We start from the raw sequence: 16,834 nt of genomic DNA on the forward strand, positions 1-16,834 counted from the left end.
ATTGTCACAGTGCGTGCAACCTGACAAAACACAAACACACCATATGCAGATTGGCCAGTTGAACAGGCTGAGGATAAATCAACATTTAGTGTGCACTGACGCTGGGGAAATATTTATCCTGGAGGACAAACGATGTGTGTGACAAAGCAGCCATACTGGGAGAAGTAAATAAGGCAGATTAACCGTTCTGGGGTTCTGGTGATGTTGTGTTCCCAGACATGTTCTAGTACAACAGATGGAGGCAGCGAGACATGCAACCCTCATTGTTATTATCACAGACTGGGCAAAGCCGCATTAGAATTCATCAAATGGATATACACTCGGCATGATGAGTGCTTCATTAGTTAACATGCAAGGAGCTAAATTGAGAATTAACAGGACCCCGGCTTGAGGCTGGACCATAGAAGCCAACTTGTTTTATTTTATTTCAGGCACCATCATTGTGACATTATCATTCAGCTCTTCATTGCTTTTTCCCTGTTGTCTCAGTACCATCCACACACTATACAGGTGTTTTTAAACCCCTCTGCCACTCTTCGATTTAACTCCCCGATCACACTCTGTCGCCAAAATTATGTGTTTCTCTCTCTCTTTTTTTCTTGTCAGACAAGACAGTCTGATATTGATGTGAATCAGTTGGTAAGGTCTAGTCAGCCGAATGAAAGGTCAGAAAACAGACTCTATATTCCATTTCAGTAGCAACCAAAGCCACCCACACGCTACACTCAATGCTACATTATTAATCCTGAAGAAAATACATGAGGAGATCTTTCATCTAACCCTAACTGAGACATGTCACCTCATCACTTGGACGTGGCTGCGGTTGATGCCATTTGTGTTTGTAATCTGTATGAAATTATGAGGTGTACTGGTTCCTTGAGGGACGTCAGAATGCTACTTGCTACTGCATTTTTGGTGCAGGAGACTGGGAGAAAGCACGATGAAAACATCATGCTGTTTCTAAGTGAATGTCATATAGTGGCATGAAGTATGTAAACCTTTTGGACTTTCATGGTTTTTCTACATTAATAAAATGTGATCTGATCTTCATCTAAGTCGAGAGTACTTTTGTGTTATTATTTTTAGGCACATCATATTTAACACTCTTGACTAAGTCAAGATGAGATCACATTTACAACAAATGCAGAAAACAATAAAATTCCAAAAGGTTCACATACTTTTTCTTGCCACTGTATTTCCCATAAGAAATAAGGTGCACGCAGTGTTTTAACCTCTAACAGCATTTACCTCTTGGCAAAGATCAGACTGAGTCACTGAAACACAGATCAGTGGAGGAGTCTCTGGGGAAAACCCAGGCTTCATCTCACTTGCAATAATAACACATGCGTGCTAACAGACATGTTCACTTTTCTTTCTTTCTTTCTTTCGTTCTCTCTTTCTTCCTCTGTCCTGTTGTATATGTGTGGGTTTATTTATATATACATTAAATACATTCTCACAGTGTGTTTTTTGACTAACTGTATATACGCTACATCATCAATGTGAAAGAACACTGAGGAACTGCAAGTGCAGTCATTATTACCACAAACACAATCTCTGTGTATATTCACACACACCAGAAGGACCTATTTAATTGAATCTATTTCCTTTGCAGATGATGGATTTACCTTCTGTCTTGGTGGCTGTTGTCTGATATCCATGATGTGGAAATGTGGTTTTATTTTCTGGCTTATCTCGGCTGCCTCTAACTCATCTGCTCTTGGTTAGCTCGGCATCACTCACCCTCGCCCGTACTCCCTCTCTCTCTCTCTCTCTCTCTTAGTGTCTCACTAACATTGCCACCACCAGCAGAGAAATGATGGTAATTGGCCATTTTAGGCTTGGACAGCTGCTAACATGAAAGCAACAGTGGCTTCAGCTTGGAGTGCTGGGCTCCATTCTCTTCAACAGTTTTCCCCCTAATCACAACAATACCTCTTTTCCCTCACGTACTCTGTACTCCCAGGTTGCATAAATGAATGACTGCCCACCCAGGTAAAATGTACAAACACATACTGGACTCGGAAACACGCATAAAAACTGTGATTTCCCCTCTTTGTCATGTACTGAGGTTGAGAGCTGAGACAAATATACAGTATGTCAGCCTTATACAGATTAAAAATACCTCTTATCTTGTCTTTTAAAGCATTTAAGCAAGGACAATGTGCTTCATTGATTAATAAATGAGAAAGTTCCACTTGACTTGTAGGTTTTAATTTAAACAAAGCCATTATCTAACTTGTCTCCATTATGCATCCTTAAATTGTATGGAACTGGCCAGCAAAAGCATGAGATCGTGCTTTTTTTTATTTTATTTTTTTTTTTTTTGACTGAGCCTCTTTGCAAATATGTAAAGCAAATGAAATCATCCCACACTGTTACAGTGGAAAATCCTGGAAATGAATAGAGTGATTCTGCTATTCTGCAGAACATCCCGAGGCTTGGTACCTTGTAACAGAGATCCAATCGATGCTTGTAGCTTTAATCACATCTAACTTTAATGCTAGCCACATCTCCTTGGTCTAATTCTTTACTTTCACACCAAATTACTTTTTAGCCCAAGGCACATTTTCTCAAAAAATGTATCTCTGGTCACAGTTTCAGCAGTATGACCATGAGCCATTGATTGACACACGGCTGAAGTCTGCATCCCAATGGAGAGGATTCTTGGAAGCGTATAAGGCTGTCTCTTTCTGTGGAAGTACTGCACATGTAACTACACATTAATCATTGGGAGAAGAGCCTGAAGCCTGTGGGTACCTCCGTGTTTAATTCCAGGCCTAAATTCAGCAGCAGACCAGTGCACAATCACAGCGCCTTATCAGTTCTGAGCAGTTTTTTATTGAGCCTATCTAATAGCAACCAATAATTCAATGAGAGAGTGAACCAAACCCCAGAACTCTAGTAGTTAATTAAAATCCTCATAGCAAATTCAGACAATTTCACTTCATCATCTTAGATCAATTCCTCCAGTTTTACTCTATCACATTGATTCCCCTGAGACCTGGATTTGCCTGTGTGGTATTACTCCTGAAATAGACAATATTCTCAAATGTACGCCATATCTGATTTTTAATAATAAAGGATTGTCTAGTAATCCACTATTTCACTGGCAAGATGCAGCAATGTCCTTTGAAAGAGCCAGAGTTCCACCATGTGGCAGAGGTCCTCAACTGCACATTACTGTGTAAAAAAGCAGTATGCAGGATGTTTTATACACAACAAAACATATTTGCACATATATGTAAAGTATTATATTATATTATACTTTGCAGTTTTGTCTACAGACATATATTTTTTATTTGAAAACCTATGTTGAATTGGAAAAAAACCACTCACAAGCTGTTTGAAAATAATTTTCACTTTCGGTTGGTTCCTCTAGATGTCTCTCTCCACCTGGGTGTAATTCTGCTCTTGGACACTGCTAAGTGTGACATCCTCTACGTGCAGTTACATCACCCTAACAGAGAGGATCTAAGTGTGTTTGAAGGAGGGAGGGTGGTGCAGACTGCGGGGAAGGGTTCACCTTTAGAATAGTATATCCACACTACAGTGTCAGGGCAGGGTCCATGTGCTGTTCATGTGTACACCACACGGCCACAACATTAAGACCACCTGGTGGTTTTTACACCTGACCACTGTACCCTGCAGTGGACACGTGCCCATGTGACACAACAAACGGTGCATGTAGCTTGCTGCATTTGTGGCTGTGCAGCTGCAGAGCAGTCGGAGTGCAAGTCAGTATCATCTGCATGAGCTGTGGCTTGGTTTGTTTTTGTCATTAGTATCATCAACAGCTATTGGAAAAACAAACAATAACCTAATTTTTAAAATTATTATTATTATTATTATTATTATCAACATCAACTCCACTGTGCTTCTTTCTGAATATCTCACCTCAGATTAGGAACGAGCTTATGCGTATTGATTACATTTTGGCTTTTGGCAATTACCTGGTTAAAGCTACGTGCTTATTGTAATAATGTATAGACACAGGCATGGACAGTATGCTAAGCTGTTTTAACTTAATTTATTATAATGACTATAATTTTAAAATCTTCGGCTGGCCGTTTTTTCAGAGTCATACAAAAACAGCTGCAATACAGAGAATGAAGACAATGATTAAAGGTGGTTGAGGTGGGTGTTTGAAAAGCACAATGTAAACTTACTATATCACAGCCTCACTCCCTCTTTTGCTCCGTCTCTTGTTGATAAGACAGAGAATGTGCAGGAAAGGAAAGAGGACTACTCACTCGCCATGCGTATCCCTCCACCTCTAACTAGGACATGGTGAGAGCGCCAGAGGACAGAGAAATTGAGAGAGGGACAGAGGGAGGGATTACATCCACTTATAACTGATAGGCCCAATAATGTGACTGTTACTTCATCTCCATTAGAAACACTGCTGCCTATATCACTGTTTTCACAGCCTAACCTGCACAGAGGACGCTGACCAGAGATAATGATGTGGTCAGAGGTCAGCATTTGTCAAGGAGATAAAACAGACAGCTCTAAAACAACTTTCTCAATGATGGATCAGTGAGAGGAATGCCAGTTTACTATGAGTCCCAACACTAATTGTGCACTATCTCACCTCTGATCTCGACCCTTAATTCCCCTCAGTAATCCTGTCGCATCATGTTGTGAAGACACAAGCTAAAGTTGTGTCTGTTTTGGTCCCTTCACTTAAATATCCCTCTTCTAGTGACTATGACCTCACCCTTTATCACATCGTCTCCTGGGCTTTCCCAGTTAGAAACTTTGCTCACTTTCTAAAGAAGTTGGAAGCACCCAGATGAACGGAAACGGTGTTTGGTTTGCCAGGCTTTTCTCTCACTGCTGCTGACCTACTAACACAGCCAATTCCAGCTCAGGCCAAGGCCAGTATGGCAAGATGCAGAGCCAGAGAAACAATCAGACAGATGCAGGACCGGGATAAACATCTGCCTGATCACTCCTTTGACTTTTGACATTTACACACAGAAAAAAAAATCTCAACTCAGTCACGTGTAAGTGTCATTGCAAAAATGATTCCCACAAAAGCTAAAGGTTTTATCAGGAGTCAGTTTACGTTTTGTGAAGATGGACTTTCTGGAGTGCTGCTTCTGATTTAAATTCCTAAAAAATCTGCTGTTTCCTCCCTCGCTCTAAAACAGGACGTAGAACCGTGGTTGTCTTCCTTTCGTCTTGTTTATTGGAACCCGCCTTCCTGTTTTCAGATTCATCCTGATAATGGCTGAAAGTCCCCAGCTGAAAGCTGCACATACACATACACTCCCTCTGTCCAGTCCCTCTCATTCTGTCTTTCTCTAACTATCTTTCAGGGGGCTGTTAGATTACACCTTTCCATGTGTTAACAGTCTGACTGTCCAAGCGTGTATGTCCATGGGTGCTTCTGTGTGGGTCTTAAACTCACTCACACTGATTTAGCTAAGATCAAACTGTTTTTGAACTGGTCGGATGGACTCTAATGTGTGTGTGTGTGGTATGTGTTTTTATGGATAGTGCCATGTGCAGGCAGGCCGGGGAAGTATGCAGGTCAGTGCTGAGGGAATGTCAGGAATGTCAGTGTAATTTAAACTCTCTTCTACCACTGGAGGCAACTACGACCTGTGTATATTTTATACTGGAAAAGTGAGCAAAAATGGTGATGTGTGTGTGTGGCAGTGTGTGAGAGCACTTTCACATGCCGGGAGCAGGGAGCCGTGGTGTATACAGGCTCGCGGTGTGATCAGCCTCTCCCTCGACGGACATGAACATTACACAGTTACACAGTGTTTCAGCCTCGATGTTCCTAAACACCTGCACTGAAAATAAAATTTGACTGAACACCCAGCTGTTCTCACACACCTCCCGAATCCAGTTCCCAGGCTTTAGTAAGCCTTTCATTTGGTATCACAACATTTCTGCCCCCCCCCCCCCCACCCCTCAGCCGTCTGGCCAGCTTTTTCACGGTAGCCTGTTTTCGTTCTGCAGCTTGGACAAAGACTGGTGAAATAATTACAGCTGGGCCTAAACTCAGTGAATGTTTGTCTCCAGTAATCTCCACCAAACCAGCCAGTGGGGATCATGTCATAGGAAAAGAAGGAAGAGGTTGATTGTTCTGAAAACGAGAAGCTAATGACATCATTTCAAAGAGCTCTGTGCAGTGTTCAACACGCTTCGTAAAAAAGGGCAACTAAGTAAACTCAACGCAAAACTTATGGTTTCAGATAGAGGCCCAGCTGGTTGAGAGGCTATAACTCTCTAATCCCTCTCCCTCCACTCGTCACCCACTTGTGCTTTTCTTATACAAAATGTTGTTAGGACGAATTTATTTATTTTAAAGAGAAGTATAGTTTTACATCGATGTGGGCCAGGTTTTGACTAAAAGATATGTCCTGCTTGAGCCAGGATGTCTTTTGTGATGGGAGGGGACAGCAGGAAGACTGCTTGGGGGTCTGAGGAAGTGGATGAGTAAGGGGAGGGAGAAGAAGAATGGAGGGAGAATAACAAACAACAAGTCACCGTAAAACTATGAGGGAAAAATGACGGAAGAAGCGAGAAAGGCGAAAACAAGAAGAATCACTAGTGAACAAATGAAGGTTTCTTTGTGTGTTTGAATGAAAAGCAAGCAGATTAGCTGGTCACGTGAAGCCATGTACGAAAAGAAGCTCCATCAGATGAGAGGTCATTTGACGACGAGGTTCCTTAAATTCACAGTGACAGTTGTGCATGAGTTATGAGGGCAGTGTAGCATGTAAATCACCATCCTGCTGCTACTACTGCACCCTCAAGTGCTTAAGACCACTACGGGGAGAGGGCCAGGGAGAGGAGCACAGCTCCGCGGGCAGGCAAGGGAAGCACGGACACATAGAGATATTTACATACAGTCAGACAGACTTCCTGGCATTGTCAGCCTGAGAGCGTTGATGTCAGATCCACTCCTTCCTGTGCAGAAGGGAGAACGCCATGTGATGACAATGGGTCCAAAACAGGACAAAGAGGAAATGTTTAAATTTAGGCCCCTTCTTCCACCGTCTCCTCTTTCACGGCCATGGAGCGCTCGAGCTGTTTAGTTTTTGTGAATTCCTCCGTTACCCCCCCCCCCCACACACACACACACACACACACACCCCTCACTAGAGCTCCCTCTCATTGTGTCATTTCAATAGAAGGATTTTCACATTCAACGCAAATCCCAAAGGAGGATCAGCTAGTGAGACCAGAGTTCAGTCAATCACTTGTTTTCACTGATGTTCCTTTGGAAATTATAAGTGCTTCCTTAAATCCATCCAACAAATTGCACAGTAAAAAAGAAGTGTACGTCATATATAAATATATATTTATGTGTGTGTGTGTGTGTGTGTGTGTGTGTGTGGTTTGACAGCAATGAAAAACTTTAGGATTTTAAATAAAATAATAATCTAAAATTAATAATAAGTTAATAAGCCTAATGTATAGATAGACAGCATAGATATTCATATGTATTGTTTAGGTATGTGTGTCTTAGGGTGCTGTGTGTGTGTGTGTGTGTGTGTGTGTGTGTGTGTGTGTGTGTGTGTGTGTGTGTGTGTGTGTGTGTGCTACGCTGTCTGCGTGAGAGCTTTATCACAAATCAGAGTGTCTGCGTCTGCAGGAGCGTACGGGGCAAGAGTTCACCGGTCTGTAACTAACTCGGAGAGTTTCTGACCAAGTTTAGAGGAGCAAAAAAAAAAAAAAAACCCCTCACATGTGATCTACGAAGGAGTCGCTGTCCGCAGCATTACTCCAGCCTTACTCATGGATGTAAGTTAAGCCCGTGAAGTGCTCTGAAGAAGTTTAGCCGGTGTATTTATTGACTTTGAGGACAGCAACGACGGCGATGCGCCACTAGACGGGGGCGTCCAAGTGTTTTTGGGGTAAGTTGCCAGCTTTACCGGCACTTTAAGCTACTTTAAGTAGTACTTTAAGCGCTAAGTTAACTAGAAGAAGCGACGTGGTTGAGTTTTAAAAGTTCAACTAATGCCTGAGGTTTATTCGGCTTACTTTGACTTCCTGGGAGAGGCGCGAAACCACGTCAAAGTGGGTTTTAAAAAGCAAATTTCGCGAATGGAAATGCGTGAAACTGGCGTCGTGAACCTGCTGTAACGTCAGTGTCAGTTTTCTCCTGACGCCATGTTTACTTTAAAAAACATGCGTTATAAAGACGCCCGTCTGGATGCTGCACTGACATGTCAAAGTTATTCTAAGCGTTGTGACTGACTTTGTTAAGCCACATAACACAAATAGATGGACTGTGTGTGTGTAATTATAGTAGTTTATGTTATTACAACCACTAAGCAGGCATTATCAGACTAACTTAAATGGCTAATAGTCAAGTAAACGCCGAAGAGACGTGACATCTTATATGCTAAAATAGATACTAGCTAATTAATATGTGATTGGAGGCCAACCCTCTAGCTCATCAGCTTTTTTTCAAGTGATTGAGTGCTTTCTTTTAATTGTAATGGCTTATCAGTAAGAAAGCGTATGAATTAACCAGTGACATTCTGCGAAAAGGCCATCTTAATTGAACTACATCTTCATTGATGAGCTCTTGTACCCACATGCATGTATGCTGGAGGCCCCAATTACACAAGATGCTTCCATACATTAAAGGCATTAGGACGCAGAGATAATCACCGTGCAGTAGTAACAGTGGTGTAGCACTTTGCTGAGCATCCTCCTGCCTCAGAAGGAGCTTAACTGAGCTACGCTGATGTCGTAGCCAGAGCAGGCCTGAAATAACCAGACATCTCTGTAGTGATGTAGTGTTTCCATGACAACACAGCCTCCTGGTTTAAACGGTGGAGGAGGGACTGTGTCTCAAATAATTACTTTGGATAATATGGACCAAACACGGGGTGGGTGTTTGTGACTGTTGACTCACGGTACAAAAGCCCTTGTCTGAGGAGCACAAAATAAGACCTCTAATGCACTCACTGTGTTTTAGTGTTTAAGTGGCACTACATAATCTTGAACATTTGGCCCACTGTGCAGATTAAACACAGCCAACAACCCATCATTTAACATATTGTTTGCATATATAGCATACATCTATAGTCATTTTGAGCAAGTTCACAAAGAAAAAGGATGGTTTGAAATGACAAGGCTGTGAGTTTAATGTCAAACTCTTAAATAATAATGTGGTTTTGTTTCTTCAGGTGAGAGACAGACCCGAGACATGATGTGCACCGGATCTGATAGCTGACACTGTGGAATGAGAGGATGGAACAGACAGACAACCCTGCCCCCGACAGCAACAACCCTAATGGGTTTATCAACCGAGTGTTTAATGTTTCTCTGGATGTGGAGAATGAGACCAGCAGTGTTTATATCCAGGAGAGTGGGCCAGGACCTGCAGAGGCGCAGGGGGAGACCCAGGCTGCCTCTTCTCAGACCCCTGTCAAGGAGAGACCGGAGGTCAACCGAAGGCCCCGTGCCACGGGTGGGATCTGGAAGATCTTGAACCGAAAGAAAGCAGTTTCAGAGCTGGAGCGCAGACCTCACTCCATGATCCTGCCCGGGGAGGCGTCCATCCCTAAACTCTCATTTGCTGACAAAGTTCGCTCCTTCAAGAAGCTTAAATCCCCCTCTGTGTTCAGAGGGAAGACAGGGAAATTGTCCACTGTAAAATTCAGCAGCTCCTTGGTGGACGAGGACTCTTTCTGCCATGACATTGGCACTCCTCAGCAGTCCAGCAGGGGGACACTGAGGCACCGTGGCAAGAGGCACTCGTATGCTGGCTATACAGCTGAATTTGACTGCTCGTTTGAAGACATTGACCTCTCAGCTCCTACAGATGGCCCTCAGCTTACTGTCATGGGAGAGACTGTTACTCAGAATGGTTGTAAACCATCTGAAAGAGTTTCCTATACGAAAAGAAGCCTCAACAATTCAAGCAACTGTAACAAAACAGCTGCAGGTTGTGAAGACCCTGGTCTTAAAGGTAGCACTCACCAGGGAAGAGGAAGGAGACACAAAGATGTCTGGAGTTACCTGAGGAGGATTTCCCTTTTGGGGAAGCCCAATCCTGTCTACTCAGAGAGGAGCTTTGACTCTGAGCTTCACTCCCTGGACAAAACCATGGACTCAGACTATGGCTCTGTAGACTTTGAGAGTGTCAGAGACTTTCAGGCTCCACCTCCAAAGCAATCAGAAACAAAGGGGCACTTTGGTGGCCTGTTCAAATTTTTCAACAATGTAGCAGAGACAGCCAGGAAATGGCGGACAACATCACGTTCCTTCTCTCCTCCAGAAGGAGAGAGAACTCCAGTAAGCTCCCCACAGGCCTCACAGTGTACAGTGGACAATATTCATAGTGTGTCCCTGATTCTTCACAGTGAAGGGCTTCCAAAACCAGAGCCTACCCCATCGTCACCAGTGACCGCTAATTCCTTACACACCAGTAGCTTTGACAGCGAGGCTGCAGCACCTGTGACAGGAGAACAATCCTCTAAGGTGGTCCTGAAAGCCTTCAGGACATGCTCCGGATCTCAAGCTGTCAATGGCCTTCAGACATCTGAGGGACCAGACAAACACATAGACAGAGAGACAAACCACAGGTCCACATCCATAGTAAAGAATCATATCTTAAACTCACATCCAAACACAGAGACTAAAGAAGAAGCTAGGATTGAACAGGATACATCAAACTGTCTCTGTCAGGAGGAAAATGTAGAGAAGCAGATGGGAAATGAGCAGAATTCCAGGGATGCTGCATCTGAGTGCGACCAGACACAGGAAGTAAATGTCCAATCACAACAAGGTGATAAAGAGAGCACAAATAGTGTACCTGCTTCAGATTCCACAGAGGAGATATTCAAGGTATGTGATGAGTTGCATTAATTACCAGCCACTGAATTTGAATAAATGTATTTGTTAAAGAATTCAGTAATTTACGTTGTCAAACTGTTGTGTTTGTTTTAAAAATCATTTCTGTATGAAAATTATTTTCATACAGTATATAATGTGTCTCCCATTTATGCCCTAACCACATTCCATTGCAAGCCTGTTCCACATCATTAACATTGCCAGAGGCATGCATCATATAATTACTGCATTAAATATCATTTATGTAACTGTTTTAACCACGGTCATTCTTTGGCTTTTAAATCATCAACGACAAACTAGAGTGTAAATGGTGCTATTGTTGTTATAAGGTGTGGTTCATTAACCGTCAGGGACAAACAGAGTCCTTCAAGACACCAGCCTGTGAGTACATAAATCGGGCACCTATCCTACAGTTGTCCTTTTGCCCCATCTGTTGGCGAGAAAAGGAACTAGTCAGTAATTAGAGTGGCGGAAAACATCATAAGGAGTGTGTCCTTTCCCGCTTATCCAGCCACGTGTACCATGCAAGGAAGCCCTATTTCCCATCGAGCTGGCTGTGTGTGTGGCTGCAATAGCCCTAGAGCTCTGTGACGTCTGTACCTCATGACGGCACCCTTCCATTCTCATTCCAATGGAGCCATTAGTCATGTCCCTTCTAGTCACACCAACGAGTCAGGACATGTTAGGCCCAACTCCTAAAGACAAAATGAGATGTGACATCTCAATACTCAGCACACTTTCATAGGGGTTTATTAAGCAAGGGCAAGGGCTGTGGGAATCTCTGTTTAGGGGAAGGGTGCTAATGTGCAGTGCTATAATAACTTGAGAAATGATGACACCATAAAAATCCGCCTCCATAATCAGCAACTGTTTACAAATTAAGGCGCAGTCTTGGCACTTACAGCTAGTGCCAAGACTGCAGTTAGAATGAAATATAAAAATATCTTTTGAAATCAAATATTAGATACAGTATATTTTGTTGAACCTATATATAGGAATTGATCCAATTGCTTACACAAGAAATGCATTGTTGCACCTTTATCTGGGCCAAACTGCTGAGTATCTGTGCCAATCACAGCTGTGTGAGCAGATTGCCAGCCAGACAGGCTGCAGTGTAAGACAGCCGGGCCCAGCCGTGGCCCACTCTAGCACAGAGAAGACCTCTGTACCTCACAAGCCCCTGCGCACTCGTCCCCGCCCGGCCTCAGCTGTCCTGGAACCATGGAAGCCCAATCCAGACCGAGATCTCTACAACCATTACAGTGAGGTTGGCTCACTGTGCCGGCGGAGGTGCAGGCCTGCTCCAACCATGCAACACTCTCCGGGGCAGAGGCGGATGGCTGCTCGCTCCAGGCCGTGCTCTGTCATAGAGACCAGTGTTACTAGGGAGACGCAATCCACGGAGCTGCACCACAGAGTAAGATGCCAAACAACAAACATAGGCATTTGTGTTCAATTTCAGTGAAAGTAAACATGCAAACACTGACCTGAAAATGATAAATAAGCAGTCCAATTAATATCGAAATACATGATTATACTGAGTAAATTAATGTATATGCAGCAGACCAAAACTATATTAGACAGTAATGTGGCAAAAAAGAAAGCAGGAGTGCAGAGTCTCACCAGCAGTCTCCACCAACTCACTGATAAATATAGCCCAAGCCCATAATGAATCAAACACACACTACAAACTTTAAAGGGCAGCCCAATACTAACCCAGTATTTATACACCATTCACTGTTAGCTGCAACAATGCATGCATGCTCTGCCCCATTTATAGAGGCCTGTATTTCTGGATGCTGCTTTTCCCTCAGCTCACTCCTCTCCCTCTTTTTTTTTCATTTCTTCTCTCTCACTTTTTCTTTCTCTTTCTCCCTCACTCTCAGTCTTTCTATGTGGCCAATTTTCTGCCTCATCGCTCCCATAAGCTCTGCCTCTCATTGTCCTAACTCAGAGTCAGTTCATTTTAACCTGAGAGACCGCCTGGTTCAGCATGATGTATAGTCTCTCGTGGTTTGCTGCAGGGCATGTACAGTGACCAGTGCACCAGAATAGACTTGATGGATGTGAAATACTTTAATTCAGTGCAAAAAGGGGACAGTGAGGAAGAATTTTGTTTAATGCGAAGGGCAGGATAGTGTGTGCATTCAACCTTGTGTGTGTCAACGTATGTGCATTTAAGTAATGCTGTGTGGAATACTGGAGCTGCCCTAACTGCTCAGTACCCTCTAGGCCTTGTCTCGCCCCCCTGGTGTGTCACCGTTAGAGCCCCCACTAAGGGCATCTCTCCAGCGGTGCCGCTCCCTGCCTCTGCCCCACAGCACTCTCACTGCCTTGGCACTGCTCCTTCCTCAGTCAGGTACCGTTGCATGTTTTGATTTTACATTTATATATGCCCTTGTGATTGACATGCGTTTGTTAAATTGATTATGTGTTTGCCCATCAGACATAGGTCAGTCATCATCGTCTGTGCGTCTGCGGTCCGGAGGCTCTGGTAGCTGCAGGAGGAGGAGACTACTGAGACCTGGTTCAGAACCACTGCAGGTCAACATAGTGAGTCGCACGCTCACCCTCATAAACACACGTAGACATAATCAAATAAACTCAGGTACAGGCTTATGAAAAAAATACAGTGACAACTGTATATATCATATTATGTCCATATACACACATACTTAAATGTACAAACAGTACAAGTCACAATTGGTGTGGTTACCTAATGGATATACGAGCAGATGTGAGATTAACGAAAGCTTAATTGAGTAGGATAATGAGAGATAAATAATTTCTAACTGATACTGGTAATGTGAACATGACAGAGCACTGGTCAGTGTTTCATCAGATAATGAATGAACTGATCCATGAAGATGGTGGCCATGTGGACTAATGTCATCCATTACTCTTAGGCCATTACTCATCGTGAACATTTCAGATGTTTTTAATCTGATGAGCGAACACATGCAGACAAATGAACTCAATTTCAAAGCAGAAAAGAGGAATGGGATTAATGTTTCTATATACCTGGTGTGCTGGAATCAGTGAAAAGTGTTACATGTCTTTGTCAGTTGTGTAAAATTAACTTTAGAGCACAATGGAGTAATACTACTCAGGAAGTGAACTCAGGCATTTCAGAATCAGCGCTTTGATGTGCAAGTGGCCTCAGGGATTCTGGTGGAAGGAGATGCACAGTTTTTCTGAAATATCCTGACAGGGTAGTGAATATTTCTGGGGCCGTGTCCAACATCTACACCTAGAGAACTTCAATGCATACAGCTCAGCACCATTTACATTATTATTTGATCAAACTAAATTGAATCGCAGAGTACTGCATGCTTTAAGTTTTAATACCCTGTGCCAGTTCTTTGATACGTTAAAGAGAACCATGGTGATATCTTATACCATATTACATTAAAATTGTGAATATATATTTCTTATCATCTCATATTTCAGAGGTTTTTTCCCTCTACACTATTGGAGAGTTAGATAATTAGTGTAATTTAACTATGAATATAAACTGTATTGTAAAGATCTGTGTATAGAAATGAAATTTACTATATATTCAAACTATTTAAGAAGTCAATGGGGATTTACCACAACATTTAAAGTACGTAAGTAGCCCAATTTAATGGCATGTGGTGTCTACTCAACCCGGGCTTTCTGTCCTGGCACAGCTTCACATCGAAATTCAGTAAACTGTATCTTTGAAGAAGCAACACCACTGCATTTAGGCTTTGATTATAACTTTTTCTTACTGGTCTAAATAGTGTTTGTGAGCCACTGCACGTTGTTGCCATGACACTCGCTGGCTCCTGTTCATCTTCTTGCTTCTATCTTTAGGCAGCCTTTTTAAGTGTGAGCTAAATAGAGAAAGTGTGTGGGTGAGAGAGAGAAAAAGGGGTGGGAGAGAAACAGAGAGGGGAAGAGAGATGCTCCCTTTGTATGTGCACTTTTTTGTCGTGGCCCTCCCCTGGGGTTGGGAACGTGGACACATAACACTGGGAATGTTTTGTGTGTGAGCTTGAATAGTGAGGGAAGTTCATTAGTAGCAGGCTCAAATGCATGGATTTCCATCTGCATCATGAACATAGAGGCATCATGTACTATATACAGTATATACTTAGTAAAAACATACTATTTGACATAACGTGGTAATGCAGCTTTAGTGCAGTTACGTGGATGGATCATGCCTCAACATGAAAAGTGTGTGTTGCCGCCTTATTTCTGGTAAGTCATGCATTGTTTATTTGGTATGGATCTCATGTCAGGGTCGTGTCTGTTGTTTGTGATACAGTGCAGTGTATGTTACAGTCTTTCTGTTAGGATGACTACTAGAGCCTAGAGGCCGCAGGCAGAGAGAAAGCATTCTCACTGCAGTGGATTAACAGCTAATGCTGACGCCTCTGTTCTCCCTTTCATTTAAATGGATTTCTCCCCCAGTCACTGCCTCTCCTCTCCTCTCCTCTCTTCTCCTCTCCTCTCCTCTCCTCTCCTCTCCTCTCCTCTCCTCTCCTCTCCTCTCCTCTCCTCTCCTCTCCTCTCCTCTCCTCTCCTCTCCCAGTCTTTGTTAATTCCTATGCATATGAGTGGAGTCTCCTCCTCCTCCAGTGTGTTACTAATGCTGTGCCTGAAGCTCTGCCGTCAACTTGTCAGAATGTGGGACTGTCTTATTAAGGGCATCACACAGATTAAGAGTTTCAACTGAAATTTTATATGATTAAGTTTGGACCAACCTAGGACTGTCTGGTCATAATCATATTATGCAATATGCTATCTACTTATTATGAATGCATGAGTCAGCAGGCAGTGGCTAGTTGGGCAGATTTTAGCGCAGTAATGAAAAAGGACAATGTTGAGTTGAATGACTTTTTATGTAGACTCTTTTATACAAATGTGGGGAGCACTTGTGGTCATATGTAAATTTAACCCCATTTAACCACTGTTTGTGTTTGCCTACTAGGTGTCAGCTGATATTGTGCATGTTCCTCATAACACACTGACGCACACATACACACAGTTCACATGGTCTTCTGATGCATTCAGAATTCATCTGTCAGGGTGTATGAGTCATTGCATTGACAACTTTATTATTTGGTGAGAAATGAATGGAACTGGCTAGTGATATTTCTGTCAAACATAATGTGAATGTGTAGCAATTATTTCATCCATGACTTTATTTTAGAGGACTTTGAATGGAAAGACGGGGCCAGATATTCCTTAAAATAACTGTATATATGTGCACTTTGTACTCAGACCTACAAGTGACCTAGAATCCTTTATCAGTGTTCATTCAACATTGTTCCAGTGCCAAAGTACGGGAATGTATCTGCAGCGATTTGCTACAGCCACCACCTAATGCTGTTTTGGGCTCTGATAAATAGCTGTGGAGCTAACTTAATCTGAGCAGGTGGTTGTGTCAGGGCCTCCCTAAGCTGTTTCTTCCGAAGAATGGGTTTATGCCTGTCAGGTGTGTGCTGTTGTTGTTGTATGCATAGGCGCGCAGCTCCATGCTTATGTGGTGAGTGTTTTTGTTAGGGAGAGAGACTGAGAGGCTCAGGGCCTTTTCTCTTATATAACCACTGAGACTGTTTCCCTTACTTCCTACAAAAGCCATTTGCATTTTATTTCAGATGGCTGCTTGTTCCTGGGAACTGGAGGAACAGCGTTGTGTGCTAATTCTCTGAACCACTGGTGAATCCTGTTTTATAGTATCACCACCTTATACTCCGTATTTTGTCAGGTTGTGCATGCCTGTACCTGTACAGATTTGTTTTGGGGCTTTCTTGGAGCACATTTTGTGCTGTTAAACCTCATCAGGGCCAGTTTTTCTATCCTTCCATCATCACTCAAACTATGCTATGTTGCTGCCACAGCAGGTTAGTGGGGCTGTATTGGTGGATGGTTTCAGTAATGTCACAACATGCAGTGATTTCTGTTATGAAACTATGTAAGGCCTATGGCACTCCTGCGCTTGTTAGCCAGCATTAGTTGTACATTTATGATA

General features: G+C 42.9%; 1 protein-coding gene across 4 annotated transcripts in view; it reads left to right on the forward strand.

Moving 5' to 3' along the window:
* The first annotated feature begins 7,612 nt into the window (after positions 1-7,612).
* The window catches only part of LOC113160175 (rho guanine nucleotide exchange factor 9), a 40,331-nt gene continuing 31,109 nt past the window's right edge, over positions 7,613-16,834 (forward strand). For 2 of the 4 annotated variants that reach the window (XM_026357255.1, XM_026357256.1), the window contains exons 1-5: positions 7,613-7,880; positions 9,165-10,827; positions 11,912-12,250; positions 13,066-13,192; positions 13,280-13,386. In XM_026357255.1, the coding sequence (XP_026213040.1) occupies positions 9,229-10,827; positions 11,912-12,250; positions 13,066-13,192; positions 13,280-13,386 (2,172 nt within the window). In that variant the 5' untranslated portion in view covers positions 7,613-7,880; positions 9,165-9,228. Of the gene's footprint in view, positions 7,881-9,164; positions 10,828-11,911; positions 12,251-13,065; positions 13,193-13,279; positions 13,387-15,038; positions 15,058-16,834 lie in introns of those variants that run through there. The other 2 variants (XM_026357257.1, XM_026357262.1) reach the window with 2 other exon arrangements.

This window comes from Anabas testudineus, chromosome 10 (genome assembly GCF_900324465.2).
Source record: "Anabas testudineus chromosome 10, fAnaTes1.2, whole genome shotgun sequence".
Classification (NCBI taxonomy): Eukaryota; Metazoa; Chordata; class Actinopteri; order Anabantiformes; family Anabantidae; genus Anabas; species Anabas testudineus.